The sequence below is a fragment of the Mauremys reevesii genome, linkage group 5 (assembly GCF_016161935.1).
Source record: "Mauremys reevesii isolate NIE-2019 linkage group 5, ASM1616193v1, whole genome shotgun sequence".
NCBI classification, from domain to species: domain Eukaryota; kingdom Metazoa; phylum Chordata; order Testudines; family Geoemydidae; genus Mauremys; species Mauremys reevesii.
Window position 1 is genome coordinate 89351618 of NC_052627.1, and position 25574 is coordinate 89377191.

Consider the following 25574-nt stretch of genomic DNA (forward strand, 5'->3'; position numbering starts at 1 on the left):
CTCTACCCCTTAGCGTTGCACAGAAACGCTTGAAAATGTGAACGCTACAAAGGATGGAAAACGTGGGCAGAGGCAGTGCTATCCCATTGGGACCCATCAACATTAATATTTGGGAGGACTCCACAGATAATAAAAAGCAACATAGGGGCCCCTGGAGCTGCTCGGGGCTCTAAGCAAAGCCAGTGCGGCGGCTCCACCCCGCATCACACCCACCTCTGCTTCCTCCCGAACCAGGCTCGCAGCCGCCACCACCCTGACGAGCTCGGGACAGGGACAGGGCCAGGGCCACGACACCGGAACTGGCGCATCGCATCGCATCGCCCGCCCCCCGCCTTCAAGCAGCCAATCAGCGCCCTCCGCCAGTTCGGTGCGTCACATTCCTGCGGCCGTTCCGCCCCCCCCCTTAGGGCACGTGCGCTGTGTTGTGCCTGTCACAGCCACCCTGGCAGTACCTGTCCCGCCGCGGCTCTTCCTGGGCCTGGCTCGCGCCGCGGGGACTGGGCTGCGCGCGCCCTTCGCCCCAGTATGTCCGGCTGCCCCGCCGCCGCCGCGCTCGCCGCCTGCCGCCAGGCCTGGGAGCAGGTGCTGGCCAAGGCCAAGCGGGCCGTGGTGTTCGTGGACGCGGCGTGCGCGGAGAGCCTGCACTGGGCGGGCGGCGGCGCGGGCGGGCTGCTGGAGGCCGGCGCCCTCAACGTCAAGGAGTTCTCCAGCTTCGAGGCGGGCGCGGCGGCGCAGCCCAAGGCGGTGTTCGTGGTGAGCAGCCTGCTGAAGGGCCGGGCGGTGGACATCATTCGCGACATCGTCAGCCTCAGCCGCTTCCAGTACTGCGTGGTGTTCACCGCCGTGAGCCACGCCGTGCACCTGCTGGCCCACGGGGCGCCCGGCGGCGCCGAGCCGGAGGGGGGCAGCCAGGCGGTCTTCGAGCAGTTCGAGGAGAAGCTCTGCCAGTGGATGGGCAACATGAACTACACCGCCGAGGTGCGGCATCTCCCCCTGCTGCTGGCGCCCATCTCGCCCCATCTCTTCGTGACCCCGGCCTTTGCCTCGCTCTTTCCCATGACGCCCCAGGACCTGGCTCGCATCAACGCCTCCAGGCCCGAGAAGAAAAAGTTTGGCAGCTTGAACGACCTGGACTTCTCCTGTCTGCCTCCTGAGCTGCAGCTTCAGATCAGAACCCTGGTGTCTGGCTTGAACTCCTTGTTTGAGTGCTTAAATGTGAGAGAGGAGTGCTTTGCAATTGGGACTCTGAGCAAGATTATCGCAGGGGATTTGGCGAACTACTCACAGGCCAAAAACAGGAGGAAGACAGCACAAAACCGAGCCTCTGTCATTTTCATAGACAGGACACTGGATCTGACAGGTGAGAAGCTTAATGTATCAATATCACAGCTGTGAGCCACGCTTCATTTACATTATTATGGTGATCACTGGATTTCGAAGTGCCTGTGCAGATAGGTGCTCATAAATGTGGCTTTAGTGGCCCATTGAGAGTGGTGAAAATAGGAGATGTGGGCTGGTGTTTAAAGCATTAGACTGAGTCATAAATTCTAGGTTCTGCCACTGACCCTGTGACCTAGAGAGAGTCTGTGTAGTCTTTGTGCCTCAGGTTCCCAATCCTGGGAGAGGGGTGGGGAAGGGAGAGGGAAATGTGCTGTGAAGTTTATTTCATCATGGTTTGTAAAGTACTTTGAAATCTTTGGATTTAAAATGTCACATAAGGGCAACCAGCTTTTTTATAATGAGAGATGAAACCTGAGTTGTATCTTATTTAACTTTTAGTTTTTATATGTCAGTTGTCCTGATAGAAGCTATTTTAGCAAATACAATAGCAAAACTAAACACAACTCTTAGGTTGGGGAGAAGATGAACTAGTGAACCATACATGCTGTCTGTTAGGCATGTCACTTAATGCACTCCTGGAGGGTGCTTAAATATTACAGGGATGACGGCAGTATAAGAACCTGTATGGGAAAGAACAGAATAAGAATAAAATGCTCAGGGCTTGAAAAATTTGCAAGACATTTCCTAGCTAGATGTTTGAAAAAATGATATTGATAGGTAGAAATGAAAGACTTGAGTAGGGGAGGGGAGTCACCAGCAAGCCCCAGGGACAATGACCTGTGAGAAGGCTAAACTTCCATCTTTTGTATCAGGATCTGGCAGGTTGTGTGTCTGATAAGTTTGAATGCTTCCCACCAGTGATGGAAGGCAAAGAATGTTTCTCTTTTTCTCCCCCACTCCATTTTATCTTATGGCTTTGGGATTGTTATGGAAATGGACAGTGATACACTAGCCCTCACCCCTGGGGGGATGGAAAAGAAAACGAGGGTTGGGGGAAGAAAGCTAGGAAAAGAGTAGAACCCATTCACTTCACAGCAGCCTGGCTGCTGATGAGAATTTTTCTTCCCCATAAATAGCTTCAGTGGATCCAAGAACTTCCCCAAGAAGCAGCAGAGGATAAGCTGCCACATTGAATCTGATCAACGTTCAGAATCATGTTTCTGACAGTAGCCACCAGTACTAGAGGCGTTGGTGGAAGTTATATACAACCCACTCCCTTAATGGATATTTTTACAATAACATGTCTTTGAGGCGATGTTTCTTTGTATTTCCAGGCGGTTTGTGCTTGGTTTACGAGCTTAGGAGAAAAGGCCTTATTTGACTTCAATGGGACTCATGTTCCTAAATCATTCAGGCACTTTTGAAAATCTGACCCTTATATCCTAAGTATCATAACTATAAATGTTTAATTTTTTTAGTCCTCCTAAGATCTTTGGCTCGGTACAGTACCTTGTGACAGTGAGTTTCACAAGTTAATTTGATGGGATCTTTAAAAAGGATTTTCTTTTTTATGTTTGACATTTACCTATTAATTTAATTTTGTCCCCTTATTCTTGTATTCTGAAGCGTACATAGAAGCACATAATTTACCTTCTCTGTGCCATTTATTATGCTGTAAACTTCTGAAGTCTACCCTTTTACTCATCGCTAAACTATGTAATGCTGATCTTTCAAATCTCTCCATTTATGGAGCTCTTTCTATGCCATCAATAACTTTCATTAGTCTTCTCTATACATCTTATTTCTGTTATACTAAAACTTAATTCAGTATCCAAGGTGAAGGTGCACCATAGATATACATCATGATATAATATTTTCAGTACAATTCTCTATCTTTCTAAGTGTATCCTTGCTTGACTATGGTCAGTTTCATAGCTCTGGTCACAGGGTGCTGAACAGCAACTGTGAAACTGACCTGAATGATATTAATGTCATGCTGATGTTTGGGAAATCTGCTAGCAGTTCACTGGTTCACATTGAGTAGGCCATATGCTTAACCATGTGCTAAACTTAATATTCTTTAATAAAAGTTTAGATTCTACAGAAATTGATAGTTTAAGTCCCCTACACTCTAGGGAAAAGTTTCATACTTGCCATTGAATTTTTCAAGCTCTGATGGATAACTAAAAAGACAGCAGGTATCAGAATACTTCATCTATATTTTTACCATCTCAAAGAACTGCATGAGAGCACACCCAGAAAGAAAAAAGGAACAATTGCTTATTACCACATTTTGAGACTGGCCAAGAAGAGAAAAGAACAAAGTTATGCAAGAGCAGCTCCACACACTCTAACCAGGGTCCCCATTGCAATTCAGCAACATCTCATAATCAAAGGCAATAGACATATTAAACAATATTGGCATGGTACTTGATGTGCATCTATTGGCGGGAGAAAATCAATTACCAATGCAAACAGCTGTGTCTGTGCCAGTTTAGCACCCTGCCTACCAAGCATCAAGGAGATTTGAGGCAACAAGATACCAAGAGTTGTTTTGTCACCACCTCTTCATAGATTCATAGATTCTAAGAGTGGAAGGGACCTCGCGAGTTCATCGAGTCCAGTCCCCTGCCCTCATGGCAGGACCAAATACTGTCTAGACCATCCCGGATAGACGTTTATCTAACCTACTCTTGAATCTCCATCTCTGGAGATATTTCGCAACCTCCCTAGGCAATTTATTCCAGTATTTAACCACCCTGACAGTTGGGAACTTTTTCCTAATGTCCAACCTAAACCTCCCTTGCTGCAGTTTAAGCCCATTGCTTCTTGTTCTATCCTTAGAGGCTAATATGAACAAGTTTTCTCCCTCCTCCTTATGACACCCTTTTAGATACCTGAAAACTGCTAGCATGTCCCCTCTCAGTCTTCTCTTTTCCAAACTAAACAAACCCAATTATTTCAGCCTTCCTTCATAGGTCATGTTCTCTAGACCTTTAATCATTCTTGTTGCTCTTCTCTGGACTCTCTCCAATTTCTCCACATCTTTTTTGAAATGCGGTGCCCAGAACTGGACACAATATTCCAGTTGAGGCCTAACCAGCGCAGAGTAGAACGGAAGAACTACTTCTTGTGTCTTGCTCACAACACACCTGTTAATGCATCCCAGAATCATGTTTGCTTTTTTTTGCAATAGCATCACACTGTTGACTCATATTTAGCTTGTGGTCCACTATAACCCCTAGATCCCATTCTGCCATACTCCTTCCTAGACAGTCTCTTCCCGTTCTGTATGTGTGAAACTGATTGTTCCTTCCTGAGTGGAGCACTTTGCATTTGTCTTTGTTAAACTTCATCCTGTTTACCTCAGACCATTTCTCCAATTTGTCCAGATCATTTTGAATTATGACCCTATCCTCCAAAGCAGTTGCAATCCCTCCCAGTTTGGTATCATCTGAAAACTTAATAAGCTTTCTGCCAATATCTACGGTCGTTGATGAAGATATTGAACAGAGCTGGTCCCAAAACAGACCCCTGTGGAACCCCACTTGTTATAGCTTTCCAGCAGGATTGGGAACTATTAATAACTACTCTGACTACGGTTATCCAGCCAGTTATGCACCCACCTTATAGTAGCCCCATCTAAGTTGTATTTGCATAGTTTATTGATAAGAATATCATGAGAGACCGTATCAAATGCCTTACTAAAGTCTAGGTATACCACATCCACCGCTTCTCCCTTATCCACAAGAGTCGTTATCCTATCAAAGAAAGCTATCAGATTGGTTTGACATGATTTGTTCTTTACAAATCCATGCTGGCTATTCCCTATCACCTTACCACCTTCCAAGTGTTTGCAGTTGATTTCCTTAATTACTTGCTCCATTATCTTCCCTGCCACAGAAGTTAAACGAACTGGTCTGTAGTTTCCTGGTTTGTTTTTATTTCCCTTTTTATAGATGGGCACTATATTTGCTGTTTTCCAGTCTTCTGGAATCTCTCCTGTCTCCCATGATTTTCCAAAGATAATAGCTAGAGGCTCAGATACCTCCTCTATTAGCTCTTTGAGTATTCTAGGTTGCATTTCATCAGGCTCTGGTAACTTGCAGGCATCTAACTTTTCTAAGTGATTTTTAACTTGTTCTTTTTTTATTTTCTCTTCTAAACCTACCCCCTTCCCATTAGCATTCACTATGTTAGGCATTCCTTCAGACTTCTCGGTGAAGACCAAAACAAAGAAGTCATTAAGCATCTCTGCCATTTCCAAGTTTCCTGTTACTGTTTCTCCCTCCTCACTGAGCAGTGGGCCTACCCTGTCCTTGGTTTTCCTCTTGCTTCTAATGTATTGATAAAAAGTCTTCTTGTTTCCCTTTATTTCCATAGCTAGTTTGAGCTCATTTTGTGCCTTTGCCTTTCTAAGCTTGCCCATGCATTCCTGTGTTGTTTGCCTATATTCAACCTTTGTAATCTGTCCTAGTTTCCATTTTTTGACGACTCCTTTTTATTTTTTAGATCATGCAAGATCTTGTGGTTAAGCCAAGGTGGTCTTTGCCACATTTTCTATCTTTCCTACCCAGCGGAATAGCTTGCTTTTGGGCCCTTAATGGCAGTTTTTCAAAAGGACACTAACTTTCCTCAGTTGTTTTTCCCCTCAGTTTTGATTCCCATGGGAACTTACCTATCAGCTCTCTGAGCTTACCAAAATCCGCCTTCCTGAAATCCATTGTCTCTATTTTGCTGTACTCCCTTCTACCCTTCCTTAGAATTGTGAACTCTGTGATTTCATCATCACTTTCACCCAAGCTGCCTTCTACTTTCAAATTCTGAACGAGTTTCTCCCTATTTGTTAAAATCAAGTCTAGAACAGCTTCCCCCCAGTAGCTTTTTCAGCCTTCTGAAATAAAAAGTTGGCTGCAATGCGGTCCAAGAACTTATTGGATAGTCTGTGCCCCGCTGTGTTATTTTCCCAACATATATTTGGATAGTTGAAGTCCACCATCACCACCAAATGTTGGGCTTTGGATGATTTTGTTAGTTGTTTAAAAATAGCCTCATCCACCTCTTCCACCTGGTTAGGTGGCCTGTAGTAGACTCCTAGCATGACATCACCCTTGTTTTTTACCCCTTTTAGCCTAACCTAGAGACTCTCAACACTTCTGTCTCCTATGTCTGTCTCCACCTCAGTCCAAGTGTGTACATTTTTTATATATAAAGGCAACACCACCTCCCTTTTCCCCCATCCATCCTTCCTGAGCAAGCTGTACCCATCCACACCAACTTTCCAATCATGTGTAGTATCCCAGCAAGTTTCGGTGATGCCAACAATGTTATAGTATCAGAGAGGTAGCCGTGTTAGTCTGGTTCTGTAAAAGCAGCAAAGAATCCTGTGGCACCTTATAGACTAACAGACGTTTTGCAGCATGAGCTTTCGTGGGTGAATGCCCACTTGCATCCGACGAAGTGGGCATTCACCCACGAAAGCTCATGCTGCAAAACGTCTGTTAGTCTATAAGGTGCCACAGGATTCTTTGCTGCTTTAACAATGTTATAGTTATATTTATTTATTAGCACTTCCAGTTCTTCCTGCTTATTAGCCATACTTCTCGCATTTGTATATAGACATCTAAGATACTGATTTGATCTTGCCTCCCAGTTTTGCTCTGACCCTCCTTTTTCTCTGCCATTATGGCCCACGCTCCCTCCTATTTTCGACCCATCTCCCAGGTCTCCATGTTCTCCACTTACCTGTGGGCTCTGCTCACCTGTCCCCGTCGAACCTAGTTTAAAGCCCTCCTCACTAGGTTAGCCAGTCTGTGTCCAAATAGGGTCTTTCCCCTCCTTGAAAGGTGAACGCCATCTCTGCCTAGCAGTCCTTCCTGGAATAGCATCCCATGGTCGAGGAAGCCAAAGCCCTCCTGGTGACACCATCTTCGCAGCCAGGCATTCACCTCCACGATGCATCTGTCTCTGTCCGGGCCCCTACCTTTGACAGGAAGAATCATTCTTGATCCGCTCAGTGTCACACCTCGCAGTATCATTTGTGCCCAGATGGATGAGTAGCATGGGGTAGTAGTCAGAGTGCTGGATAATCCTCGACAATGGCTCTGTAACGTCTCAGATACGGGCCCCTGGTAGGCAGCATACCTCCCGAGATGAAATGTCAGGGCGACAGATGGGCACCTCCGTCCCCCTCAGAAGAGAGTCCCCAACCACCACTACTCTACATTTCCTATTCACAGTGGTGGAAGCAGACCTCCCAGCCTTAGGGATACGAGGCTTCTCCTCCTCTACTGTAGGGGGTGATTCCTTCTCTCCTGTATCAAGAAGAGCATAACGGTTACCTATTACCATGGCGGGAGGGTTCGGGGCAGGGGTGGTGCACTGCCTGCTGCCAGAAGTAGCCAGCTGCCAATGTCCATCCTGAGCCATCTCCTCCTCCACCAGTGGTGTGTCAGCAGTCCTGTGTACTGAGACAGCTACCTCAGCTGTCTCCACATGGACACTGTCCAGGAATTGCTCATGGATTCAGATGCTCCTCAACCTAGCCACCTCCTCCTGTAGCTCCCTCACCTGCTGCCTGAGAGATTTCACCAGCAGGCACCTTTCACGTTGAATGGTCCCCCCAGCCTGGATGTCAGTAAGTGGGAATTGCAAATCACAGTCTCTGCAAAACCACACCAGGATCTGGGTAGAAGCATCCATGCTTCAATAAGCTTTAAAAAAAAAGAGAGAGAGAAAGAAAGAAAGATTAGTATAGAGCTATAGTTGGCCATATTGTCAAAGTCAAGTGATTGCCAATGCTTTCTTGAGAGAGAGAAGATTAGTGGCTTCTGTTTTAAAAAGGAAAAAAAAGAAAGTACATACAGTATGTGGCTGCTGCTCCAGAAACAATCTCTGCCAATGATGATTCTTCACTGTTTTTCCACGAGCCAGGTACAGCATAGGTCACAGTCAGAAGTTGTCAAAGTCCCGTCCCCCCCCCCCCCCCCCAAGTATTTCAGGTAGCAACAGTGGCTGACACAAAAACAGAAGAACTGGCATTTGTCCCCTAAATATATTTCCCTGTCTCCACAGAAGCAGACATCTCTGCCTCCATCTGAACAAAACGTATCTACACAATAAGAATTCTCACAGTGACAAGAACTTAAGATCAGCCACTGAACACAAGCAGGTTGGATTAAACTATCCCAGCATCCAAAACAAATCTGATGATTGTATCTCGGAAATCTGTGCAAAGTTGGAGCCTTGAATCAAATCATGATCTGTTGTAATTTTATTGACCACTGATCTTGCATTAATCAAAATGAACCGAAGGCCATTCAAAGGATTTCTTCTGGTGTGGGGGTCATCTCTTGCATCTAATGTGAGAGAAGGACAGGACCTCTATTTTGGATCATTGGATGTTTTCTGGTGTGAACTGTCTTAAGTAGTCTGTGGGGACTAACTGATTAGCAGAGGATTGGTGGTGCATTAAACCAGGTCTTCGTAACAAGCAAAGTCAGGTATCTTGCCCAAAGTGTCATCCAAAATCAGATTTACTCATAGTCAACTTTTTAACAATCTGAGGAAGGTGGTATCACAGTTGTCTGAAGGATAGTTGCTCTACTAACTATGCTGAGGGTGAGAGGGGCATGGTGGCTGGAATCAAGAGGAGAGTCTCAAAGCCAAGTAACACGCAATGATGGCAGCCTAAAGTGCCTTTCAGAGTTCCTTTTCCTTCCACCCCTTCAAAACTCTTCCCCTTGTTAACTAGCAGTTAAGACAGGAAAAGCGTATGTATTAATATTGTTATGTGATTATGAATGATTTTTATTCCAAATTAGTTATTTAATTTTGAGCTTACATCCTGGTCTCTTCTCTAATAAATTTGAGGCCTGTTCCTCACGTGTATGTTTAAATTGAAAACACACTGCTCATTCCTGAGGCTCCGTGTTTGTCACGGAGGTCACAGAAGTCACGGATTCTGTGACCTCCATGACTTCTGCAGCGGCCCGTGCAGTTGGCCCGGGAGCCACCTGAGTAGCTCGAGCAGCCACTGGGCCAGTTGCACCAGCTGCTGTTGGGACAGTCTCTCCCCCTGCCCTCCAACAGCAGGAGTTTGGGCATGCGGGGGCTCAGGGCTGGGGATTGGGGTGTGAGGTGGTGCTTACCTGGGGGGGGCTCCCGGAATGGCAACAGGAACTCCCCTCCCTCAGCTCCTAGCTCCATGTGCTGCTTCTGCCCGCAGACAGTGCCCCCACAGCTCCCATTGTCCATGGCACCCAGCCAGTGGGAGCTGCAGAACTTGGGCTTGGGATGGAGCGGAGGTAGCACGTGGAGCTAGGAGCTGGAGGTCGTCACTTCCTAGGAGTTGGGTAGGGAACCCCCCCCTCCGAGTACCTGCGCTGCCCCCCCCCAAGTACCCATGGTGCCCACCCGAGTACCTGCAGCGCCCCCAGGCCACCCAGCACCTGCGGCGCCCCCTGCTCCCTCCTTCTGGAGCCACCCCTCCCCCAGCTTTTAGTTGGGAGTATAGAGGCAGTCCTCGGACTTACAACACAATTGGTTCCTGGACATTTTGTCATAAGTCGAAATGTTGTAACTCAGAACTGCAGTATAGTCCATTGCGGGACCAACCGTCGTAAAGTCGAAACCAATGGTCGTAAGTTGAATCAAGGTGTCGGTTCAGAAATGTCCCAAGTGCAGTTTATCTTAAGTCGAACATCGTAAAGTCGAGGACTATCTGTATAGTAAAAGTTATGGACAGGTCACAGGGTGTGAATTTTTGTTTACTGCCCATGACCCATGACTTTCACTAAAAATACCAATGACTAAAACGTAGCATTATTTATGCCTAATATACATGGATCTCCAAGGGTACGTCTACACTTACCTGCCGGTTCGACGCGGAGAGTTCGACTTTTTGGAGTTCGAACTATCGCGTCTGATCTAGACGCGATAGTTCGAACTCCGGAAGCGCCACGGTCGACTCCGGTACTCCACCTTGGCAGAAGGAGTTGGCGGAGTCGATGGGGGAGCCGCGGAGTTCGACCCCACCGCGTCTGGACGGGTGAGTAGGTCGAACTAGGGTACTTCAAATTCAGCTACGCTATTCACGTAGCTGAATTTGCGTACCCTAATTCGAACCCCCTTCTTAGTGTAGACCAGGCCCAAGAGAAAGGAGGTAGAACCAAGAAGATAGGGTCTTGTTATAAGCAGAAAAGAAAGCTAATGTATAGTCTGACATGAGCTTTCCACCATAATGATGCCACTTTTCTGCAAGGTAACTTTGCTCCATTTTTTCATGGCTTACCCTACACTTTGAATGGTTGCCATCTTCCTTGTGCAACAAATCACCTCCCTTAAAAACCCGCCTTTTAAAAAGAAACACATATTTGTCCAGCAAAGCCTTTGCATGACAAACACAAATTATTGGGCTCAATGCAGTGGTACCTGGGTGAAATTTAATGGCTTGTGATGTACAGTTGGTCAGAATAGCTGATTTAATGATCCCTTCTGTCCTTAAAATCTGTGATTACCTATGCAAGATGAGCTGTGCATTGAGTTTCAAAATAATGTCCTTAAGAGCTGTAGTCTCTCATATATAAAGAGCCAGCCACTTTCCTTATTTGTTTATGTGGCATTGTGAGCTAGCAGTGTAGCTCAAATATATACAGTATGTTGGATGATGGGAAAGGTTTGAGCTGTTGTTTAAGTTTGCTTCCAAGCATGGGAATTTTCAAATCCATGCACTAAGCTAACTGGGTGCTGTTTTCTTTTAAGCATTAAAAGAACATTCAAATTATTCCATCATATTTTGCTGACCTCTCTGAAACTGCTTAAAGCACGTTGTAACTAACTGTTGAAGAATTCATGAATGCCACCATAAAGCTCTAAATATAGCAGTTTGCTTAATTAATAAGTGCCAGATTCTTCACAAACTATATCTGAACACAGCCCATACCTTGTCAGACAGTACTGTGTTTGATCCTGTCTGAAATATTTTCAGCTGCTCTCAATCCCTACTACTAACTGTAATAATTTAACTGTGAGGTGGCTTCTCTTTGAATGGCAACTGTCTGTCAGAATGAGGGGATGATTACAACATTGAGCTATAAATCATAGTTTGTATCAGATGTCCAAGGAGACCGGGTCCTTGCCCTTTCTATATGAAATCTTACATTTCCCCTCCAAATATGTACAGATGGTACTAAATTGAGAGATGCTACTAACACCAGAAAGAACACAAATAATATAAAGGGAGAAAAAAAATTAGGAATCTGGACAGGGAATAATAAAATGAGATTAATTCTGGACAAATGCAAGCTACTATAACTGGTCAGAAATAACCCAAGAAAAGACATTCAGAGCCACATTATGCCAGAAAGACACAGGCCCAAATTAGGAGATATGCAAAGCCACATTCCTGGAGGAGGCATATGGCCTGTGTAAGAGGAGAAGTTTTAGTTTACCACTGTTCATTTAGGTAATGAAAAGTGTGGTGCATGTTTTGGGGGTTTTTTTGTTCGTTTTTGTTTCTTAAATAGCCACTGGAAGCCTTCACATCCACTTTTCTCCTTAGATAAGGAATTAGATTCTTGTTTGAAAAAATCTCAAATATATCTAAAATCATAAAAGTCCATTTAAATCCTACTTTTTAAAGTAAGTTCTTCAAAAAAGTATTGTTCTTTCTAATTTAACGTTGGATTACCCCCAGGCTCTTATAGCAAAGTAACTTTAAAAATATGTGTGTTCTCTTTTAAAACAAGACTAACAATCTCCTCTCCTCAGTAATTGAATGGGTTTTTGTTCTTAATACTCTGTTTTTTCCCATGTTTGTATCTGACTCCTTATTTACTTATATTTTCCCAGGGGCAGTTGGTCATCAAGGTGACAGCCTAGCAGAGAAGATATTCTCTGTGCTTCCTCGACTTCCTGGCCACACAAATGATGTGATGGTTAATATGGTGGAACTCACTGCACTGCAGACTAAAGATGAAACTTGCAATATTATAGCACCTGGCTGCTTGGCACAACCAAAGTAAAACTGCTTTTTTTCTTTTCTTTTTAAATAACAGACTTTTTTTGTGTGGTACAGGAGAAGAGAACAATAACCATATGTCCAGAAAAATGGAAGATTATGGTTTTAGTGCTATTGAAATAGATTCTGAAATAATAATCCATACATATACATGTACAGCGGTGGGTGAAATAAGCTCCTGATAGAGGCAGGATTTCAGTTCTTCAGGTTAAGTTTATTTTTTAAAACTAAAACAGTCCAAAGTAAATCAGAACAGATAAGCCAGGTCCTGCTGCCTGGCCCTTCCTAAAGCCTCTACCTCACAAGACTTCTGCGCCCACATAGTGAGTATCTCTAGCTAGGTGTTCCAGCTAGCTGGGGTGGAGAGCCTCCTTCCAGGTTCTGTCTCCTTCCTGCTCCTGTGGGTCTCTTAATAACTGACTACTTGCTGGCGTTCTACCTGAGAACCGGGTGACTTGCAGCCTATCACCATATCCCTGGCTTCAAACACCTCACTGGCAGAGGGAGCTAATTAGGCACAAGTGGGGCTAAGATCACCTTTCTTTAAAGGCCATCCCACTCTATGATAACACATAAAAATAACAATGACATTTAAAAGAAATAACTTTGCTTTGCTTTTCCTGTGTTTAACTCAGAACTAATATTTTATTTTTGTGTATACAGTGCACCTAACTTGAAATTTCAATTTCTAGATATAGTCGCTTATTTGTGAATTGCTGTGTTAAACAGCTTCTGTTACAGTATGAAAACAGAGCATAAAATATCTATCTAGCTAGCTATGTTTTTATCTTAGAGTTATACCAGTCTTGCTCAGCATAGTGCTCTGAAAGTCCTGGGGTAGGGAACCAGTATCCTAGGTTACTTCCCATTTCCACCACATCCCCACCTCATGTTGGAACATGATTTTCTGGGAGAGGCTATCAAGTGTGTTTTGTTCCTTCTGGGCTGACAACTTTTGGTTCCTGCCCCTCTCCTCCCCCTCCCGCCCAGATATTTTGCAGAGGACTTCTCCATTTCCTACACTTCATCCTATAACCTTTATTTTATAGGGGTCCTCTGTGCCCATTGCCCTCTCCTCACTCCCACCCCTGACTAGCTAGGTGCTGCTGGGTCCAGCTTCTGAAGCAATGCACAGCTGTATGTTTCTTCAGTCTGTTCCTAAGGGGATCTAGAGGGATACATTTGCTCAGCTAGGTGGACTTTACTGCTCTGATGACTGGATTAGCAAAAATAAACCATTTGTTGGATCTTCACCAACCATTTTTGAAGGTGCTAATTGGTCTTTTGAGTTTTGCTTTAAGAATGTGGTCTCCTCAGACTCTAGGGGCTTGTCTACACTGGCACTTTACAGCGCTGCAACTTTCTTGCTCAGGGGTGTGAAAAAACACCCCCCCAAGCGCAGCAAGTTTCAGCGCTGTAAAGTGCCAGTGTAGACAGTAGCTGTACTCCCAGTGCTGGTAGCTACGCCCCTTATGGAGGTGGGTTTTTTAGAGTGCTGGGAGAGCTCTCTCCCAGTGCTCTGTCGCAACTACCCAAGCCATGTTAAAGAGCCACAGCAGTGCTTTAACGTTGCCAGTGTAGACAAGCCCTAGGAAACTGCTCCACTCTGCTGAGTTATTTTTAAAGCAGATTCGAGGGTAGCTATTAGCTCCTTTTACACTGTCTTTGTTCTGTGGTTTGCTGGAAGTGCTTGTGTTATTTGTACAGCCATGTTTATATCTCCACATCACTCACAACTGGAGAAGTACTACATGGCCTGAAAAAGTTCACGTCTCCAAATCAGAAGGCTATTCTGGCTCATTCAGATCCTGTTTGTTTAATCATTTCTGTAAACTATGAAATGTTTGAAAACAGTTTTCAATTACTGTTGGCATTTCCATTATGCTGAAAGTAGTAGAATCTGTGACATTGTCAGAATGGAAGTCTAACTATTTTAAACCAGTTTCCATTCTTCTTCAACACAAGTCTGTTTTAATGGTCACATTACAACTATTGACCAGTGTGAAATGCCTAAATTCTTCTGCAATACTTAAATTGATTTATAATCCCTAATAATGAGCTCCCATACTGATGGTGCTGTGAGTGATCTCATGCTTCATCAAAATGGCTGTTGCTAGTGGTAGCAAGCTCAAAAATGCTAGTTGTAATTAAAAACTTTAGCATACAGATATAAAGTACAGTTTATGCATGGCAACAAGTGTTTCTCGGCTTGTAAATTTTCCAGTTACTGTGCGGAGTGAAGATAGCAGAACCTCTGTCAGGGAAAGGACTAGTAATTTAATGTGGCACAGCAGTGGACAGAGTGGCTCTTTACACAATGGCTTGGGAATGGTTGTTCCAAATTCAGTGGCATTTCACAAATGCTGACTTCTATATTCAGAATATTTTCAAATACTTAAAAATGTTTTTTTTTTCCCCCCTGAGTTAATATTCAAATATATTGTGGTGCAGGAGGAGGAGGAGAAGAAATGTCGGCTCTATCCACACAGCTTGCTGTCTTTTAACGTTTTAAAGGAATGTTTCTCCAACAGAAACATCTGGGCTCAGTTACGCGTTAGCAAACAGAATTAATGAATAATTTATGGCTGGTGTGGTGAAATAAAGCAGGGTTCTTTTCCTAAACCTAAGGAAATAATGGGCTTCTTTAAAGATTTAAATGAAAATTTAAATGCCATATGCTGCTTAAGTTGTTATACTTTGAAGGTGATCTCTTGACGAGGAAAAAAGTTCAAGAACTGCTTTTTAAAAAATTTCAATTTTAATAGTGTTAGTAGTACAAAAAAAAGTTGGAGGAACAAATGTTGCATTAATATAATTATGGACACATTGCTGTTCCAGCATGAATGGCTGCTAATCAAGAAATATTTTGAAAAGAGCCCAAGACTCTTATGGTTTAAAGAATGAAACAATTTATGGAATGAGAACTAAAGACATCCATATTGGATCAGTACTATGTGCTTCTCCATATTTTTTTATGCAGAAAAACCTTGCTCTTTCAAACAAAGAATGTATAATACGAGCAAAATAATGGTATGATGGAAACAGTTGTAGACACTTTTAAAAATGAAAGGCTGATATTGATGGCACCTTGGTCTTAGCATTTAGATGAGTTGTAGAATGCTTTTGGAGTCAAGTTTGTATTCATATCATTTCAGTTATTTTTCTCATTAAAGACCATGGCAGTTCTTTGGAGGATGCTTTATGTTCTCTTTGGATGAATATCTGTGATTCTGTTGACTTGAACCATTTGTCCACTTGAGGGCAGAATTTGGTTATTTATCTCAATTAAAAAAAAGTGTCAGTCTATCTGTGGCCCCCCATTACCGTAGTATCTGATTACCTCACAGTTTTACATGTATTCATTCTCACAACATCCTGAGCTGTATTATGAGGCACAGAGAGGCATAGTGATTTGTTCAAGGTCACACGGAGTGCGTGGGAAAGCAGGGACTTGCACCCAGGTCTCACAAGTCCTAGGCTAGTGTCCTAATCACTGGGCAATGATGAGCAAGAACAAAGAATACTAACTAACATGGTGCTGAAATGTGGGAAATTTAAATGGCACCTTTTATTATTCAACCATATCTTATATCATGTGTTTTCAGTATCAAATTAGACAAATTATAATCACATTGGTTATACATATATAAGTGACTTCCTGAATACAGCTTGTTTTTCTTATCCCTCCAAAACACTTGGGAGCTTGTAAATATCTCCTATGTATACATTTTGGACCAGCTTTGTGGTAGAATACAACTCCGTAAAGGGCCAGGCATTTATGCAGAAGATAAACAGTTTTTATAAAACATGAAGTGGGCCATTAGCTACTTACTGTAAATATTTTGTCCATGAAAATGCAAAAACATACTCTAATACATTTAACATTTGGGCTGCTGTGCCTAAAGCAATTCAATAGGTAATAGTAGCTAAGGTGTCTAGACATTTTTGACAAAGCAATTAGAGTCATTAAATCATCTGAGTTTGCATTGGTAAAAATAACAAGCTGAAAATGTGGTGATCTTGTTCATTGGTAAACCTTGAAGTGCAGGCCAGATGTTTAAAATACGATACACTACAAAACTTTCTATTATTTTTCCCCCATATAAAACATTGGGAATGGAAACTTAATCATCCTCTGAGAAACTTTGGTAGATTTTTTTTTTTTTTTTAGTCAGTGCCTCATACTCAAAGAATATGCTGAAGCTGAAAGCATGTCTCTTCCTCAGTCCTAAAAACAGTAATGTACCTGTTTAACTTTAGGCACATATTATCTTTGGATGGTGTGTGGGTGTATATGTGCATGTTCATTTGGTCTTAAACAGTTAGCATTTTTGTTTGGATATGTACTCAGATCTTACTGTAATTGTAAATCTTCATATTTCAGAAAACACTTGACTTGTTACAATTTAAACTAGGAAGAAAAGAAATCCAACTCTTCCATTATATTTGCATTCTTGCAGATGATGTGGTAATAAGAGTCATGCAGCATACATATGGATCTCCTCATAACCTCAGAGGCAGTTTGAGTGCAGATCTGGGGCAGCATGTGGCTCCAAAATATCCTAGATGGCTTATGGTCAGTATTGGTGCTGGTGGTTTTTAAGTGTCCTGTTAAAAGATTTGAGCACACTAATGATGATAGTCCTTGTCAATAGGATACTGGTCTGGGTGTGAGGTGACCTGGGTACTAATTCCATCAACTTATGTGTCCTTGGGCAAGTCACTTCATCTCTTTGTGCTTGTTTCCCCTCACTGTCTGTCTTGCCTATTTGGATGGTAAGCTCTCTGGGACAGGGTTTGTCTATGTGATTGTCCAGTGCATAGCAAAAAAGGTCCCTGATCTCAACCGGGGTTTAATAAATAATAGTACTAAGAACATAATTAACAGTAAGTTATTGAAACTCTCTTTGCCTATGTTTATTTTTTCATTTTCTTTTAACATTGCATCATTTGCAAATCTTAGTTGTGTGCTATTTTTTAATGCATTCGACTTCTTATTGTTGCTGGAAGGATGAAAAAGACTAGTGATACTTAGACATAAGCATCCAGCAATCATACATAATGTAAATGAATGAAGATAGGCTTAATTATTCTTGCATGATGAAGAAAAAGAGCAACCAGCACAACCATTACAAGAAGAAAAATTTCTACCAGTATTGGAGAAACAAAACGGGGAGTAGAGGGAAAGCTTATTTCCAGTGGCAGGGCATTGTTTCAGCTATTGTACATACATGCTTTGTCCTTTTGACATATGTTCTTGAACATAGTTTAAAAAATACGAAGCACTATTTTTCTTTAATGCTGAATAAATATGACACACTGAACTTTAACAGTCATATGGGATAATGGTTTCTTTTTGTAATTTTTTCTTTCTTTTTTGGCATGTGAGAGAAAACTTTGGTTTTCAGAAGGTAAATCAGAACGATTGTGTTTTTTAATGAAAATTTTTATTTCATAATTAGAATAATTAAATTACCTCCATAGCAAGCTGATGATATCTGGTTTCCTTAGATCAGTGCTTCTCAAAGTCAGGCCACCACTTATTCAGGGAAAGCCCCTGGCGGTTCGGGCCAGTTTGTTTACCTGCCGCGTCTGCCAGTTCGGCCGATCGCAGCTCCCACTGGCTGCTGTTCGTTGCTCCAGGCCAATGGGGGCTGCACATTCCTCAGCCCGCGCCACTTCCCGCAGCCCCCATTGACCTGGGATGGCCAGTGGGAGCCGCGATCGGCCGAACCTGTGGACGCGGCAGGTAAACAAATTGGCCGAAACTGCAGACGCGGCAGGTAAACCAGCCCAGACCGCCAGGGGCTTTCCCTGAACAAGCGTCGGCCCAACTTTGAGAAGCACTGCCTTAGATGATAGTATAATAAAATCCAGATCGTGCTTAATTTAATATTATTGTTGAATGATGGAGGGTCAGGCCCCTTTAAATGTAAAATATATGTGTATGTGTATTCTTGTATCCCTCTCTATATTGAGCTCTTCCTCTGTTATCCATTGTACAGACTTGCATTTCATCAGTCCAGTGCTGCTCGGATTTTCTGCCTGTGTCCCATGCATTGGCAGGTAGAGATTCCTTTTGTGACCTTTTCAGTTTTTTGACAGTTCCCCCTGCTGGAAGGTTTAAGGTACTGCACTCATGTTTGGAAACCAGTATCCTGCTTCAACTTTAAGGTTTTTTTTGAGTTCTCCTTCAGGACTACCCTGATTCCAGACATGATAATGGCCTTTTTAGCCTCCCTCCCTATATTAGCCAAAAAAACATGAATGCATGTGGGTGTTTATTGAAGGATTGATAGAAAGGGCTAAGGGAATTTTCTGCTTTCTTCCCAGCGTAGCAGAAGTTGCAGCAGATCCAATACTTAAAATCAAAGGTGCTTTCCCTTTCAGATCTATGTTCCTGCAACTCCTTGCTCCCTCCCGCCCTTCTGCCTGCAGCAGGATGACTCTGTGGACCATTTGGGGTTCTTTTCCAGAGACAGGACTTGTTTTTTTAGGATTTCTCTGTCAACTTCTCCTGCCTCTCCAATTATCAGAAGTCAAATGCCTTCTAGGAGGAAGTATCTGGTCAGTCTGAGGAAACAAAAATGCCTGAAGGATGGTCCCTCATTCCCCGGCTATTAGAGTAGCTGGCTTTCATTTATAAATTTTATGTATCCCATAGTGCCTAGAACCCTAGGAGGGCCCTAGAACCAATGCCCATCCCTGTCTCGCAACCTTTTGTAATCTCCCATCATCTGTTTGCTCCACATAAATATTGAACAGACTTCTAGTCCAGGGTCCCATATAGGCCTGAAACCTTAATACAGTCATTATCTAAATAATCTTTTTGACTTCAAGATCTTGCCTTCCTAGTCTCCTCCTCAGGACTCCAAAAATGGAAATTTCAGACAGTGTGGCAAAGTTGACCTCTTCAGGACTTTGTTCGTTCCATAGATCTTAATGTCTAACTGTAATCCTTCTTTGCCCTCATCACCAGGACTACCTGTGCTTTCTAATTGAAGGGGGTCACTTCCGTTTTCTGCTGGTGCTTTTCAGCTTCCGGTTCCTTTGCCTGTAGAAAGGTTCAGTAAGTTTCAACATCTCAACAGAGTATTTCTCAGCACTCTGCAAGTGTCAACTCACTAGCGTCTTCTGATGATCAGCATGATAATAGCATTGCCCAAGGCCATATCTTTGTCTTTGGAGAATTTTCTCATCAATCATTGGAACTTCCAGAAACAAGTTATTTTCTGACCCGTCCTCTATCAGTGTAGCTATCCCTTGTGTTATCTTTTCACTTCAAAACTTATGAAGGGCAAGCCTCTGACTAATTCACCCACAATCAGAATAAGAACTGACACCAGGTTGTTGGGGGTGGGGGGCACAGATGGGCTCCTCTATGGTTCAGGACAAACGTTATTCTGGGAATTCCAACGTAACACTAATTTCCAGGAGTTACAGGTGGTAAAGAATGCAATATTTAATTTGCTCCAGAAATTTTCCCCCATGGAAAGTGACAGGAAATATCATAGTGATGTATGAACCTCCAATGTGGAGCAAAATCAAAAGCCTGAGTCATGAAATGAGCTCTCCTACCGTGTCTAGCACACCAGGGTCTGTCCATCTAAGCCATGTATGTTCAAAATAAAAGCAACAGACAGACTGTCATAGCCGACGTGAGCTGGAATCAGAAGAATGGAAACCAAATCAATCAGATTATTGAGAAATGGTTCTTTCTTCAAATTAACGTATTTGTAAGTGAAAGGAATATTTGCAATAGAAAGGAAATGAGATTTTGTTCCTGCCACTGAAGCCCAGAGGTTGGTGATTTCTTTTTCTTGGACAGAGTGATTTATGCCTTTCTCCTCTAATTTCGAAGGTAGTTAGTACTATCAGACAGTATCTAGCTGGAAGAAGGATGTTTTCTATTGCTTGTTGTTTTCTATGAGTACTGGACTGACAGAAGAGCAGATGTCCACACAGGACAAAGATATAATTAACTTCCTTATCTGTAGTTGTATCTTCTGTAAGTTGGTACCCCTTATTCAACCAGAACTCACCACTACACTGCCAATGAGCTGGCCAATGGAACCATACAAACTCTTCGATTAAATAACTATTGTGATGTCATAGTGTATGCAGCAGCCTATAATTCCCCAGGTGTAACACTAGCTATGAAATGCAGAGCATATTTGATTCACAAGGAAGACCAGATATCTGCTTAACCTCTTGTTCAGAAAAAGTGATTTCATTAACTACAAGCTGCTAAAAACGTTACCTGGTCAAATGTAGGGTGCATGCCATATTATTTGTATGCATGTATAATATACAAACTACACACCCGATTGAATTTATACATTTATAGAAAATGGAAAATATGTCTTACTAATACATATTATCAATAAACTTTTGGCTTTTGACCAAGATTTTCAAAAGTAATTAATGATTTTGGGTGTCCCCCAATGGATTGATTTGGTGCTCAGCACTTTCTACAAATCAGGGCCCTTTAAAGCATCTCAAGTTAAGCACCCAGAATCACCTGTTAGTTTTGAAAATCCTTGTCCTTCATTCATGTGTAAATTAGGGAATAAAATATAGGTATTTATGCTTTAGTGCTTCATAGCTATATTTCTTTTTGATAAAATGCATGTCATGGAATTGCCTTTCTGACTTAAAATAAAAAAAACGATGTCCCTCCTGAACGTCTGTTTATTGATCCATCTGCAAAGAAGTGGTAAGCTGTTTAAAGACTCTTCTTACTGTGTGTGGACTGTAGCAGCATTTCTTCTAGAGCTATGGAGAAGATCCAGTTCTGTTCATCCATCTTTAACCAGCCTCTCCCTTCTTTATTACTATTAAACCTGACTTGAAAATTGTTTCATTTGTTAGTTCTTTAGGGTTCTTCCCTTAGATATTTTATATTCTCAGTTATTACTCAGGTGTGGCAACACTTTCTTTTACCGCTTCATAATTTTTAGGGAGCAGGAGGGGTTCATACCCTTACAGAATTCTTTTAAGCAGCCAGTATGGGCACGAGAGTTTGTGTAATATTCCTATCTGTGTAATTTTGGCTAATATTGTAAGGTACTCTTCAAAGACTAGTTTCCACTCTACTTTGTATGCTGCCTTCAGGTTGACATGAAAATTCCAAAATGCAAGTGTACCTATCAGCCTTATTACATACTGTGGAATTATTCCTTGGCTCTTCTGCTAGGTACAAGAACAGCCCATGTATGAGTGGAAGCGTGATTCAGAAGCCCATACAGTAGAATAAACCTGCTTTCCCTCAAAAGAGTAAAAGATGATATAATAAACTAATGGGAAGAACACATGAAACCTTCTTATTTTGATGAGGGAGCAATGTTTGGGAAGGAAAACAAGGGTCTGCCTCATAGTTGGCAACTCGTTTTGTTGCAGTTTTTTGAAGTATCGTTAATAGTCTCTCCAGGTTTTTGTTTTTAATACAAACTCAAGCTTCAGTGTCTGCTGTTGCAAATTATGCAGGCTAAAATTTAAGTTCAAGGTGTGAAACATTTATCTGGCACTTAGTGGTTTGAAAACTAAGCCTACTAGCCAGGCTGCAAAATACTACACTGCCACAACTCCTACATTTAAAAAAATTATTTAATTCCAAGGCATTGGCAATCCCCTTTCTGTCTAATACATAGCTTACTACATCTCTGATGTTTTTGTTAGGTCTTCTTTCTCTCTGTAGCGTCACACATTTTTTCTTTTTATGTTCCTGTAATATATCAAAGTGATGTTTTTAGTGTGCCTAATTTTTTTTTCTTTTCCCCTACATTCTTTTACTTTCTTTACTCCCCACATTTTTTCTTCTGCCTCTTCCTTTGTATTTTCTGTCCCTCCACTGTTCTCCCTGAAATAAATCATTTCTCCCTACTTCTCATTTCTAATTTGTAAGACCCTTGTAAGGGGCAGGTACTTGTGTCCTGTTAAGTGCTTAGCACACTAGTTGGTACTATAAAATACTTAATAATTGCTCTCTCTCTCTTTTCCTGCCTTCTCCATACCCCATAACCTTTTTACTAGGCACCTAATTTAATCCTCTGTTTTATAAAACGACGGGTCCCTCTGTCTAGTGACAAGTCAGGTCATTTTCCCCATTCCCACCCTCTAGGACTGGGCTGCATTGTGGGCTTCCTACTGGGAAACTGTCCCTTGACATTTCTCAGGGATACCATCTTTTGTAGCCTCTGGCTAGTAGATTTCTGTTCAGTTTGAAACTCCCATCCCCTCTGGCCAGGGAAAAGGAACCTTTTTCCCGCTCTCACCGCATTCACATCCCAGATCTGTGAGAATGATAGTGTCTGTGGACCTTTCTTTAACTGTCCCTCAGCCTCTGATGGGTTCTAGTTCCCAGTCAGTAGCTCCAGTACCTGCTCTACTGGTGGTGGTGGTTGCTTTCCTAAGATATACCAGAGTGACATTGACATGATTCTTGTCAATTTCATAGCTGCTCTGCCAGTAACAGCAGTGAAAGTTGTCAAAGCTTGCAAAGCTCTGAGCAGCTGCAGAAGTACAAGGCCTGTCTGTCTTCAGATTTTGGAAGACAGCATTGCATTGGTTTGTACTCAGTTCATGCTTGGAAGGTTTTAATTTAAGTGTTAAGCCATTTTTAATTACTAGAAACAGCAACAGAATATAAAATGTTGATAGTTCAACTTTTAGTCCAAGCTGTAGATATACAATTGAGAAGAAGGAAATGAAACTTGACAGTGAAACGTGCAGGTCATATTACTGACATGGGGTCATGTCCTGGCTTCAAAAACTCCTTACAGAGGCTAGAAAATACAAAAATGCTGATTAAAAGGAGCTATGCTTTAGTCATAGCAAGGAGATGGTGGATATGAGGCTAAGTGGCAACATCCCTCAGTCGTCTTCTTTGTGTGTAAGCCCTTCCCTTCCCTTTTCTTATCTATCTATACATGCATGCAAGCACATATGCATGGGGGTGGCAACAGAAGACAATGGCTCAAATAAGAAAACTCTCATCCAACATAGATTGTTGAAGACATACATAAACCCAAATAAAATACAGATATCTTGGTGTAGGTCAAAATTCTGTCTTTTAGTCTCTCTGTGGTAGGCACTATACATCTGGTCCTTTGTGATAGGATCTCCAGAATAGTGGATGATCTTGTGCAATGTAGGAATGGTTATCTCTGTCTTCTTAGCAGATCACTCTGAGTATGGAAACTAACTTCAGATTCTACAAAAGGGAATCTGAAGTTAGTGCTTTAGGCTTTATTAGAGTGGGTCTCAGTTCAGTTTGGATGGGTACAATCAGCCAGATTAGGCTTGCATGAGGTCTGCAAAAGTAAGACCATGATTTGCTTTGCAGTCCTAGTTTGTACTGCAGTAATGACATATACAACTTTGAAGTAAGTAAAGAAAGAAAATAAATACCAAAAGTTCTATGCGTAGAGGATCAGATCCTCAACTGGTGTAAATCAGCATAGCTCCATTGAAGTCAGTGGGGTGCTACACTGATGCTTAACAAATTTAAAATAGTAGAACTTTGTAATATAGAGCCTGACTTAGATTAAATAAATTAGATGAATTAATCTTTGGGGGCTCTAAGTCTCTGTTACTAGAATAGTTGGATTGGCAGAAAAAGTGTTTTAACAGGTCAGTAACATAAAAATTCATATAAAGTTTGTGGTTGCTGTGTCATTTAGATACAGGATGATTTTGCCTTCTGTGATGAAAAAAACATGTCCTTGCATTTAAACACGCAGAGCAGCTTCACAGCCTACAGTGGAATGAATTCCTAGCTGGGAGCTTGCTTCGGTAACTGCATTTAAGGCCAGAGAACTAGAGAGAGGTCAGAGGATCATGTACCAAAAGGGGGCCTTGCAAATAGAAAACATTCAGAGGCAAGGGAATTCCTGGCATTCCATGGGATCAGAATTTCCATTTCTTGTTTTATACAAATAGAAGAAAATGCAATTTTAGTGTTCAATGAACATTTTCAGTCAGATTATCTGCTTCTTCTGCAAAAAGTGATCCAAAATATTAGTTTTACATGTATCCCGGACATCTATTGGATAACTAGCTAGCATATCTGTAAAAATGGACTTGGCACTCTTTGAATATAATCCCTGAATGTAGATTCAGTTGTCATCACCTCATTATTAACTACTCTTTCATTGGAATTGTTTTTATTAAAATAACCTTCTGTGACAGTGTTAAAACAGACCAAAGGTTATTTTAAATCACTATTATGTTACATGTAGAATTCTACAAGTAATACATATGTTGTAAGGATCAAAATTTATTTTTAGCATAATTCATTTGCTTTGTCCAAAAACTAAATTCAAATCCCCTGACAAATGACTCCTTAATATGCACTTCATGAAGCGTTACTTGGCAAGAGTTTTAATATGTCTTGTATTGTGCAAAATTTTGACTTGTTAGCTTTCAGTTAACTAGACTCCTATAGTTATAACTCAGTCTGGTATTCTCTATAAAATTATCTTGCAGTTTGTATGAATAAAATGTTTACAGAATAATTTCATTGGGATGAGAGGCAACTAGTAGAAACTCGGACAGGTCTGAAGCAATGCTTGTGAGTAAGGGGTTTTGCTGAGGTAGTTCATGCGTGCCGTTTTTAAGGAGTTTGGCCACAATGAGAGAAACAGGAGTGGCACTTTGGAGTTATGCCGGCATGCTCTCTCAGTATTAACAGACACTCTTGCCCACTATAATAATATGGGCCTTATGTTCTGCTTATCTAGAAAATGTGCCCATTTCTCTTGCATGTGGACTTCACCATGCTCAGTCACATTTGGACTAGATTGCTTAAGGTTTGTCAAATTGTAGCCTCCAGTCCAACTGCTGTAGAAAAAAGCTGTTCACTTACTCCTCAGAGTAGGAGGAAGAGGAATCTGTTATGACTACTGTTGCAGTATACACTAATGGCCCATATGACATAGGGAAAAAAAATCAGCTATGGGCAGGATATTCCATAATCATCCAGTGCGGGGTTTCTTGTATTTTCCCCTTAAGTATCTGGTATAGTCCGCTGTTGAGAACAGAGAACTGGACTACTGGTTTGGTGTGGCAATTGTTGCATTTTTGTTAACTCATTTAAAGGTGAACTGCAGTGCTTAAACAATGATGATGATTTGTACCCTTGTATTTTTCTGCTCCATAGTGAATAAAGTAGGCTGTCGCAGTTTCAGGGTATCCATTTTCTATGGTCCATTCCAGGAGAGGAGTCTCCTCTCAGGTCTCCAACCATTGCCTGCTCTGGGCAGGCACCATTGTC

General features: G+C 42.1%; 1 protein-coding gene across 2 annotated transcripts in view; it reads left to right on the forward strand.

The window, feature by feature from the left end:
* The first annotated feature begins 403 nt into the window (after positions 1-403).
* Positions 404-25574, forward strand: part of SCFD2 (sec1 family domain containing 2) — a 306757-nt gene continuing 281586 nt past the window's right edge. The window contains exons 1-2 of one of the 2 annotated variants that reach the window (XM_039542584.1): positions 404-1360; positions 12133-12301. In XM_039542584.1, coding sequence (XP_039398518.1) covers positions 526-1360; positions 12133-12301 — 1004 coding nt within the window. In that variant the 5' untranslated portion in view covers positions 404-525. The remainder of the gene's footprint in view (positions 1361-12132; positions 12302-25574) is intronic. The other variant, XM_039542583.1, reaches the window with a different exon arrangement.